This window comes from Myodes glareolus, chromosome 4 (assembly GCF_982192425.1).
Source record: "Myodes glareolus chromosome 4, mMyoGla1.1, whole genome shotgun sequence".
Taxonomy (NCBI): Eukaryota; Metazoa; Chordata; class Mammalia; order Rodentia; family Cricetidae; genus Myodes; species Myodes glareolus.
Genome location: NC_142029.1, coordinates 74,113,105 through 74,123,541, shown reverse-complemented (window position 1 = coordinate 74,123,541; position 10,437 = coordinate 74,113,105). Strand labels below are relative to the sequence as shown.

At 49.7% G+C, this 10,437-nt stretch overlaps 1 protein-coding gene across 5 annotated transcripts in view; it reads right to left on the bottom strand.

Annotated features, from left to right (window-relative positions):
- Positions 1-4,113: 4,113 nt before the first annotated feature.
- Fxyd6 (FXYD domain containing ion transport regulator 6) overlaps positions 4,114-10,437 on the bottom strand; it is a 28,408-nt gene continuing 22,084 nt past the window's right edge. For 2 of the 5 annotated variants that reach the window (XM_085688684.2, XM_085688686.2), the window contains exons 3-8: positions 9,936-9,971; positions 9,748-9,822; positions 8,911-8,947; positions 7,899-7,948; positions 7,110-7,159; positions 4,114-5,281 (exon numbers count right to left, since the gene is read on the bottom strand). In XM_085688684.2, the coding sequence (XP_085544810.1) occupies positions 7,131-7,159; positions 7,899-7,948; positions 8,911-8,947; positions 9,748-9,822; positions 9,936-9,971 (227 nt within the window). In that variant the 3' untranslated portion in view covers positions 4,114-5,281; positions 7,110-7,130. Of the gene's footprint in view, positions 5,282-7,102; positions 7,160-7,898; positions 7,949-8,910; positions 8,948-9,747; positions 9,823-9,935; positions 9,975-10,437 lie in introns of all 5 variants that reach the window. The other 3 variants (XM_048417236.3, XM_085688685.2, XM_048417235.3) reach the window with 2 other exon arrangements.

Sequence of the window (10,437 nt, the reverse complement as noted above, 5' to 3'; positions counted from 1 at the left end):
TACAGCACAGTACACACACTATTTTATACATACATATCGTGCTATATATGTATTTGCATACAAATACAAGTGCATTTACATATATCATACATATATAGTATGTAAATACATATATGTGTGTATAATATAGTGTATGTGCTGTACAGTTAGTATATAGTATATACACTGTATAGTATAGTATGTAGTATATATAGTGTATAATATAGTATATACACTGTATAGTATAGTGTATAGTATATACAGTGTAGACGCTGTATAATATATAGTATATAGCATATAGTGTACATTATAGTGTATGCACTGCATAGTGTATATAGTATCTATTATAGTGTATGCACTGTACAGTATAGTGTATAGTATATATAGTGTATTATATAGTGTATACACTGTACAGTATAGTGTATAGTATATATGGTATATAATATAATGTATACACTGTACAGTGTAGTATATAGTATATATAGTGTATAATGTATGCACTGTACAGTATAGTGTATAGTATATATAGTGTATTATATAGTGCATACACTGTACAGTATAGTGTATAGTATATGCAGTGTGTTATATAGTGTATACACTGTATAGTATAGTGTATAGTATATATAGTGTATAATATAGTGCATACACTGTATAGTATAGTGTATAGTATATATAGTGTAGACACTGTATAGTATAGTATAGTATATAGTATATAATATAGTGTATGCACTGTACAGTATAGTATATATAGTGCACACACTGTATAATATAGTGTATAGTGCAGGCTACTTTGACTTTAGTAGCTTTCTCCGAATCACATAGCCAGCAGGAGGCCTAACCTACTCTAAACACTTTCTAGAGCAAGAAGGAAAGTGACAAGAGAGGTGGGGACTGCAGCTCACACAATTAGAGAGAAGAGGGGTTCAGGTTCTGAGGCAGGGATTATTTCCAAAAGGTCCACTCCTCCTGCCCAATATCCCAAGTCCTTCAGGACACCAGTGCCAGCATTGCTCCTTGGCAGGGCACCTCTTGTTGCTCAAGGCCATGGAGCTGGTGCTGGCTCCAGAAAACAGCAGGTGGCTGGCTTGAACTGGTTGATTCTGCCACCAGGGGTTCAGGGGTGACAGCAATGAATCACACTAATGGCAAGAGGTGGCCATTCCCTCCTCCTTATGGCCCGAAGTCAGGTATTTTCAAAGCTCCTCCTCTGGCTTGGGCAAACACACCTGACCTTTCTAGCTTTCCCTGGGCCTCAGGGGGACAGGGTGCAGAGCAGCCAGGGACAAGGTGAGCACCAGACTGAGCTGGAGAGTTCTCCATCCTGTGGAGGGCAGAACCCTGCCTTCCGGGGGGTGGTTGACCTTGGGGTGTACTTCAGCCTGGCACCCTCTTCCCACCTCTGTTGATAGCGTTAAGTTTTGCTCTCTGCCTCTGTCCCTCTTCCAAGAATAGTCTGGCCAATTCTAACCTCCATCCTGCAAGAAAAAAAAAGTATACCCCTCTAGAGGCTGAGGGCCATAGCGCTTGCTGACCCAGGTGCGGATTAGTGATGTTAAGAATGAGCAGCAGCAACCTTCACAGAGGCTTCAACATCTTCGGGGATAAATTCATGCGGGATGGGGAGGTTCTGGGAGGTCAAATTTGGAGGACCCTCAAGGTCACTGAGAACAAGGAACTCACCGACCCTTTATTACAGTGGTCCGTAGTTTTTTCCTATCCAACCAAGTAAAGTTGCCACAGTAAACCAAATCCCAGGGACTGGGGATATAACTCAGTCGACCATGAGCTCACACAGCATGCATCAAGTCCTAAGTTCAAACACCAGTGCACATCTGTAACCCCAAGTCAGGAGGTGGAGGCAGGAAAACCAGAAGGTAAGGTCATCCTTGGCTACGTGTTTTTGCTTTTGAGTTTGAGGCCAGCACGGGCTATATGAGACCCTATCTTAAAGAAAAAAAACAGAAAACAAATCACAAGTAGAAACGGGTATAGGGTATCAAAGGCTGGGTGGCCTGCAGGGCCCCACCCTCCTGAAGTCACAGTGTTGATGTGAGTGTGGGAGTGTGGGCTCATGTGAAGCCCTATCCCCGTATCTGCCTATACCTTGGTAGATGTCTAACTATATGATTTTGATGGCCAAGGTTTTTGTCTCTTCAGGTCTGGTCTCCAGACCACTGGGCCTCCCATAGGAGCCTCCTCAGGGGACAGCCAGGGGTGCAGTCTAGCTAGGTCGCCTCCTCAGGGCACAGCCAGGGGTGCAGTCTAGCTAGGTCACCTCCTGAAGGGGCATAGAGCAGACAAGGTTGCAGGAGCCATGGGTTGCCCTCCCTTTATCTGACACAGCTTTTCTCAGATGCCAGCTGTGTGGTGCACACATGATCCTGGAACTGGGTCCACCCCCAGCTTCCCTGCAGCTGCTGTGGCCTGGACCAGCCTTGATGGGTATCAGAAAGAATCTGCAAAACAAGACTGTCCTACTCTCTCAGATTAACAGGTGCCTTAGCTAGTAGAGACTGGGTTTCTCTGTGTACAAGGACAGCCTTGGCTGTCCTGGGATTTACTCTATAGACCACGTTGGCCTCAAACTCACAGAGATCCACCTTCCTCTGTCTCCCAAGTGCTGAGATTAAAGGCATGGGCCATTACTACCAGTCTTAGTTAGTGTTTCTATTGTTTCAGCAAAACACCATGACCAAAAAGCGAGTTCGGGAAGAAAGGGTTTATTTGGCCTATACTTCCAGATCATAGCCTATCATTGGGGGAAGTCAGGACAGAAACTCCTGTCAAGCAGGGTTGGAACCTAGAGGCAGAAGCTGATGCAGAGGCATGCTTACTGGCTTGCTTCACATGCCTTGCTTGACCTGCTCTCTTATAGAACTCAGGACCACCAGCCCAGGGATGTTACCACCCACCATGGGCTGGGCCCTCCCCTCCCCAAGTGATCACTAATTAAAAAAATGCATTGCATCTGGATCTCATGGAGGCATTGCCTCAACTATGACTTCTTTCTCTCTGATGACTAGCTTGTGTCAACCTGACACAAAGCCAGCCAGTACAGCAGGCAAACTAAGTGAGTGCTTGCAGACATCTTGCAAAGCCCGTCACCACTTTAGACACATAGGAAAATAACAGTTACTCCCTTTTGTTGGTGTCGTGAAGGAAGGTCAGAACCTCTCATCAGACTTCTTCAGAGCTTGATGCTTTGGTTCTAGTAATGCCTGCACAGTACCCACAATCCCTTGTGTGCCTGTGGCCTCTGGGGGTCTCAGTCCCCTGCAAGGACAGGAACTCCCAGATGCCTGAGTGTGCTGTGAACGGAGCTCAACTGCTTCCTTACCAAGTCCACATGTGACCAGAGCTATCTTAACCCCTGCCACCACTGGCTTGACAATATTAGACTTGAACCCTGCTGAAGGACTCCATCTTTTCTGAGTCCCAAGGGGCAAAACACACCAAGGGCAAAGATAAGGGCAGGTGTGGGAAATGCACCAAGCAGGCCTTGAGATCATTAGCAAGAGAGTGAACCCATCTGCTCCCTCAAACCTGTGTTGTGCAGCCCTGTGGCTGGAAGCAACTCAGAACCCTCACTGGGCCTATGGAGGTTCTCTTGAGACCCTAAGATGTCCCAGACAGTCTCGGGTTAGAACAAGGCTCATTCCTCCCCCTTTAGGAGTTGTGTCTTACCCAAGACACACAGAAGGCTGGAGACTGGGCTGTACTTGCTACCTTCAAATGACTCTGCCTGCAGCTGTGTTTGTTTGGTCAACGGTACTTTAAAAAAAAAAAATCATCAAACTCAATCAGAATGTCCTCGGGAGGCTTGCAGGTTCCTTTCCACATTACTGTCACTATGTCACTTTATGTGACCATGGCTCTTTCTACTCTATGGCTTCTTTCTATTCTAATTTGCCCTGCTGTGAGAAGAACCTGAGACCAGTGACCTGTAGAAAGGGAGCAGGAGAGATGGGATCCAAAGCTGAGCTCTAGGAACCCTTTGTGAAAGAGGCCCAAATGCCTGGTGCCTTCCCAGCATCCTTCAGTCTTGACCTCCTCCCTCCGACTGGGGACAGGCTCTCTTGTCCTTTAAAGTCCCCAAACCCTCAGACTCTCAGAGGAAGGAAAGCCAGTCAGAGCCACTAGGAAACAAGGTTTTATTTACTTATTTTTCCGTTGTCAGAGGATAGGTCACAAGACAGAGATCAGCAGTCCTGGTACACAGTGTGGCTTGGTGAGTTTCCAAGGGAATACAATGGACAGGTGGGGCAGGGTTTGGTTTGAGTTTCTACTCTGATGACCTTTGACTTCTGGCCTTGGCTGTGCACCCAGGCTGTCCATACCCTGTTGGTCTCTGACCGGCAGCCCTGCCACTCCTGAACCCTCCCATCCCTCTCCACTCTGACCCCTAACAGGTGGAGGAAAGAAACTGCGGTGGCTGCCAGATCCACCCCCCTCTCTCTGGGCCCATCCCCTCAGCCATCCCTGCCAGACACCTTCTTCAGAGAAGGAAGGAATCCTCGGGTCAGATGAACTGGGCTAGAACTGAAAGTCCCAGAAGCTGAGAAGGTGGGCGAAGGTAGGATTCCAGAATCGGCGGGGTTATTGCTCAAAAGGTATGTGAGGAGCTCATTCCCCAGAGGCAAGAAGCCCTGCACCTGGAATTCCCCCGAAGTTCCCTTCTGCAACCGGTAGGACAGACTGGAGCTCTGCAGGGGGCACCCTAAAAGGATAAGGACCCCAGGAGGCCTGTGGCCTCTCCAGCAGCTGACAGACCTTCGAAACTGATGTAATCGGGAGCAAGTTTCCTCTGAGAGGAAACAAAGAGGATATACACCCGGACTCCTGACCTGGGCACAGTTCTCCCTCAAACCTAAATCCAGAGATGGAATAGGGCTTCTCAGGGGCAGAGCAGATTGCAGAGAGCAAGAGGAGATAGAGGCCACAGGAGGGCACAAGGCAAGGATGGCAACATGGCCCAGCCCCTCCCAGGAAAGGGAGCACACACACAGTTCACAGGAACAATGAAATTCACGAATGAGTAGCCACAAGACCACAGCCGGCAGACACACACACACACACAGACACAGCCCAGAAAGGGGCCAGACCCCCGGCTGCTATGAGAAAGGAAGGGCTGTGAGTGTTGGGTCTTTAAGTACAGGACTGGAGTTAGTGGGGACAGGGAGAGGCGCCGGGAACATGTGTTCTTGGCTTCTCCTAGGGAAAGATCTGGTCTGAAGTAGCCTGTTTTCTCAAGCCTTGGCACCAGCCTCTAAAGAATCAGGCAGCTGGCCTTGGCATCTGGAGGCTGCAAAAGAAGAGAATTCACACTAAAACCCTAGATCCTTTCTGGTACCCATACTCGGTCCTCTCTCCACCTACAGCATACACCCTTTGCTTATTAACCCCCCAGATGACATTCCCCGAGGTCCAGTGAAGAACACACGAGCCTGGGAGGTAAGGAAGGAAGATGGAGGCTGGAGAGGCTTCCTGGGCTGGAGTTGTTGACAGATCCCTGTTTAAGTGGTTATATGTCTTTAAGACATCCATTCTAAAGATGGATACAGCAAGACCCGCTCTGCTGCCAGGTGCTGACATGTGGCGGTGTGGGCACTGCAAGGAATTAAAGTACTACACAGGTTCACGGTAGTAAAAGTCTGGTGTCTGTGACACAAGACAGTTTTTTGTTTTGTTTCATTTTTTGTTGTTTGTTTGTTTATTGAGACACGATCCTTGTAGCACAGTCTGACTTCAAACTCACTGTTAGCCAGGGTTGACCTTGAACTTCTGACCTTTCTATCTCTATCTCCTATAGGCTGGGTTTATAGGTATACCCCTCTATACCTGGCTTGAGAAAGCCTTTAATTTGGAACTTTAGCTAAAGATATGCACTTGTCTGTTAAGCCTTATTGTGTGGAGTCTGGGGCAGAAGTGAGGGGACAAAACTGATTTTCTTGCCTTTGTATATCCCAGGACCTGCTATCCAGACCACAGCTGAGTGGCTGCTGTGGGCGACCCTAACCTATAGCCACAGAGACCTAGACTCCGGGCCCAGCTTGTCACATACTGTCTGTACTGGCTGATTTTGTGTCAACTTGACGCAAGCTACAGTCATTTGAGAATAGAGAACCTCAATTGAGAAAATGCTTCCAAAACACGGGGGGGGGGGGGTGTAGGCGCACCTGAAAGGCATTTTCTTAATTAGTGAGTGATGGGGAGGGCCCAGCCCATTGTGGTTGGGGACACACGTGGGCTAGTGGTCCTGGGTTCTATAAGAAAGCAGACTGAGTGAGCCATGTGGAGCAAGCCAGTAAGCAGCACCCCTCCATGGTGTCTGCTTCAGCTCCTGCCTCCAGGATCCTGCCTCGCTTGAGTGTCCTGACTTCCTTCGATGTGGAAATAACCCTTTCCTCCCCAACTTGCCTTTAGGTCAAGGTATTTCACTATAGCAATATCAACCCTGACTAGGTCACTCTCTGACTGGCTTCTCTGACTGCAGGTTTTTCCATTATAAATGGGGCCAGCCCTGCATGTCCTGTTTCTTGGGGGCAGGCTCCAGAGGTTCCTATAAGGCCTGCTGACTGGAAGATTTATCTAACCGCTATGTACTCTCTGGCACACCTCACAGTAAGCAATGGAAATGAACTCACGGTGAACCCCAAATGTTGAGAACAGTGAACCCCAAATGTTGAGGACAGTGAAGGTATGGGGGGGGCATATTATTTTCCCTACTTTTGAGTAGTATTGGAAAGTTTCATAATAAATGTGTGTGCGCGCGCACGTGCGTATGTTTAAGTGGTTTCGGCTCATTATTAGTGTTACTTTGATATGGAAGTTTCACTAAATGAGCCCCACCCAAGTCACATCCCTGCGGTAGCTGGGACAGCACCACGTGAGCCTGGCCCCAAGGCTGTTTGGAAGCCTTGGTGCTCTCGCTATGCATGCTGTGTTTGGGTGAGGGCCACCTCCGGACATCTCTGGGACTGGGCTGTCCACTGTTCCTCCCCTACCTCTGGGAGACCCTCAGAGTAAGTGAACTGGTAAGAGAGCCCCATGGAGAAGTTGGCATTATGCCAATGCCCAGACTCAACGAAGACAGTGGTGGGACAGCGGGGAACTGGGTACGGACCGTCTACCTTCCTGCTGGAGGCTGCGCTTCAGTTCTCAGTCTTCTGGGGCTCCGCAGCTGGAAGAGAAGGCAGACTGATAAAGAGAAAAGCTGCTTACCCAGGGGGTGCGCCATGCTGAACCCTCGCTGATGCTAGGATTTGGGGTCACTGGATCCAGGAACTTGGACCTAGGTTGTTCAATATGGTAGTGACGGCCACCCATGGGGTTTAGCACACGGGTAGAGATGGAGTGTGCTAGGTATGAACAGGTACTCATAGACAAGGACTATCACCAGTATTCTGTCTCTTGTTGCAACTGGTTGACAGGAAATAGCAAATAGCAGAGAGGAACTTAGTGTGGGTTTTTGTTTTTTGTTTTTGTTTAAGTTGGGGCAGTATGGAAGGGAGTGGTTTCCAGGATGTCAGCAAAGATAAAAAGTTAGCCAGTTACTACTCTAACTCTCTGAGCTCGCAGATTTTCACCTGAGCCTTTGATTCTCCAGTTTGATTAGAACTATAGAGATTTACTTAGAACTGCCTTTAGCGGTAGCAACAGAGCCATTGTCTGGGGGAACAGACCGCTCTGCAGGCTACGGCCTTCGGGAATTAGCAGTTGCGGTCCACAGGGCAGCCACTGTGAGGAGGTAAAGCCATCCCTGGTATGGGTGAAGAGCTAACATCACAGAGGTTCTGGAGAGCCCTCTCCTGGCACCGAGGAGGTATGTCTGCTGAACCCCAAAGCAGCTCATGCACCCAGTCCGGTCCCTCCCCAGACCTCGGAAAGACCCTCTCCTGGCACCCTTTCCTGGCGGTTACCATTTGTGGTGATGAGATTCTCCCCCTGGGCCTCTTCATCCCCTGGAGCCCTATGACAAGAGGAGAGAAACATTCTGTCACCGGGGTCCAGGGCAAACCACAGAGCATCCCATTCTCTTCACTGTAGTAGGACGTTTGGAGCCCGTCCTCTCCGAGTCTCCAAAGGATTCACTCTACCGAGGGAATGGAGAAGTCAGGACTGATAGGGGCACAGGCAAAGAGAACTTATGGGTACCCTTCAGGGTCACCCTTCAGGGTCTGCTCCCAGGCGGGATTTGGATGTGCCTCTGGTTTTTGAGGTCCATGGCTGTAGAAGGCCGCAACCACACTCTCCACCATAGATGGCGCTGCACCGCCAGGTGAGCTAGAAAGCTCACACGTGTTAGTAACTTTCCACTACTCCCAAGGTATCACCTGGGACTGGGAGCAATTGACCAATCCAAGAGTGACACGTCCGAAGCAGGGTCTGTTTCCTATATAAGGGATGGGTTCCATCATATCTGGGTCTCCGCCATGTTGGCTTATGCTCTAGCTCCCAAGAGACATAAAGCATTTCTGCAGAAGAATCCTGTGTCCCGCGTGGTTCTTGCTGGCAAGGATAGCATGGGACACATGGCCACCATGGCTGTTTTAATAAATGGGGTGCAACCTTATATGGTATAGAAAGGAGGTCAGGTGTCTATGCAGTGCACGGAGCCTCAGGAAGAGATGAGAAGCAGGGACAGTGTATCGGCCCTGCCTGCCCCTCAGAGCAGCCACGAGGTCCTCTGCTTCCCTCTTAACCAGCCTAGCTGTCAAGGTTCTAGCCCGTTCTTACTCAGTGTTCCTATTTACAGCAAGGCCCACCCTCCATGTCGTGACCTCTCCTTTGTTCCAAAGTCACTTGGAAATGCCCACATCTACACCTCGGCCTCCCACATTCTCTCTCTGAGACAAATGCCGGGTTCACAACACAGCCCTTCCTTGTCCCTTCTGCTGTTGCCCCCATTGGCCACAGCCCCGGCACCCTTACCTGGGCTTCTGATTGAAACTGCACTTGCACCTGCGACCTGAAACACAAAGAAACCATCCAAGGTCGTGCTCCCAACAGCAGCTCAAGGTCAAGCTCCCAGCTGGGTCGTGGAAGTTCTACTGTGAATCTGTACAGGCCGAAGGCACAGCCAGACACAGCCAGGGAACACCTGCACTACCGCATGAAGCAACTCCGGGTAGAGGGCAGGGGTCAACTGAGGCCAGGAGCTACAATTTAAATGGCAAATGAACCCCAACAGGCAGTGTGTGTCTGAATACCCGCTCCTCAGTGGCGGTGCTATTTGTGGGTGGAGGAAATCTTTGGGAGGTGGGGCCTAGCTAACCAAAGTGGGTTGTTGGGGTGAGGTCTTGTATGTGCTTCTGAGCTTTCTGCTTCCTGGTCAGCTTTAATAAGAACAAGCCAAAGCCTGCTACCATGGACCAAGCTGCCCCACCATTGCCTGCCCACTATGATGGACTTTGCCCTTTCATACGGTGAACAAAAATAAACAGGGTGGGGCACTCAGTGCCACAGCTCATGGGGGAAGAGCATGGGGACACATTGCTAGGGGCCCTAGAAGAATGGCATCTGTCTCCTGGGATGGGTGAGCTCCTGCCCTAAGGATGCAGAGAACAGCTTGCTCTTTCTAGCTCCATCTGTTCTCACCTATGGTTTTCTGAGCTCATCTTTCTTGTTTTACTGAGCACTTACTACCTGCCCCACCCTGTCTTGATCCTGGAGATACCATAGAGGCAGACCTCTCCCATAGACAAAATGGCTGAGCTTGAACACTGCCCCCCATCTGTCTATCAGTCACAGAGAAGAGAAAAAACTTACTTAGGATGAGGAGGATCCCAACAGAGAAGAGGACCACAGCGAACACCAATCCCCCAATCCTCAGGGTCTGGTAGTCTGCAGAGGAACCAGGGATGAGAGGTGGAAGAGGAGAAGGGCCAGGAGAACAAGCCTGCCCCCCTGCCCCCGCTCGGATGGGGCCACACCCCAGGGCTGCTGGGCTCACTCACCATAATAGAACGGATCATTTTCTTTCTCCTTCTCAGCTGCTGCGAAAGTAGACAGACATGGTCAATAGGAAGGCAGTGGTGCTTTCTGTGATGCCCCACCTGTCCCACAGCTCCCGTCCCCACTAAAGGACCCTTGTGAAGCAGGATTACTGGGCAGAGACACAGGAGATAATGGAAGATGGGTTTCCTGGGCTTAGGGCCCAGGGCCTGCAGCAGAAATGATTCAGCCTCAGTGGGGTCCTGGGGTTGCAGCATGCCTTTCATTTATTCACTCTAGAAGGCCAGGTCTGCCTATCGTCTAGTGACAAATGGGGAAACTGAGACCAAGTGGTCTCATGACTTGCACATATGGTCAAGGTGGGTTAATTGCAGTCTAGGGTGTAAATCCACAGGAGCCCAAGGTACCTGGAGAGATTTACAGAAGGTCAGCTGGACCCACGTAGGGAACAGTGGGGACACCTCAATTAGGATCTGTTTTCCTCTGGTCTCTGACCAGAGGTGA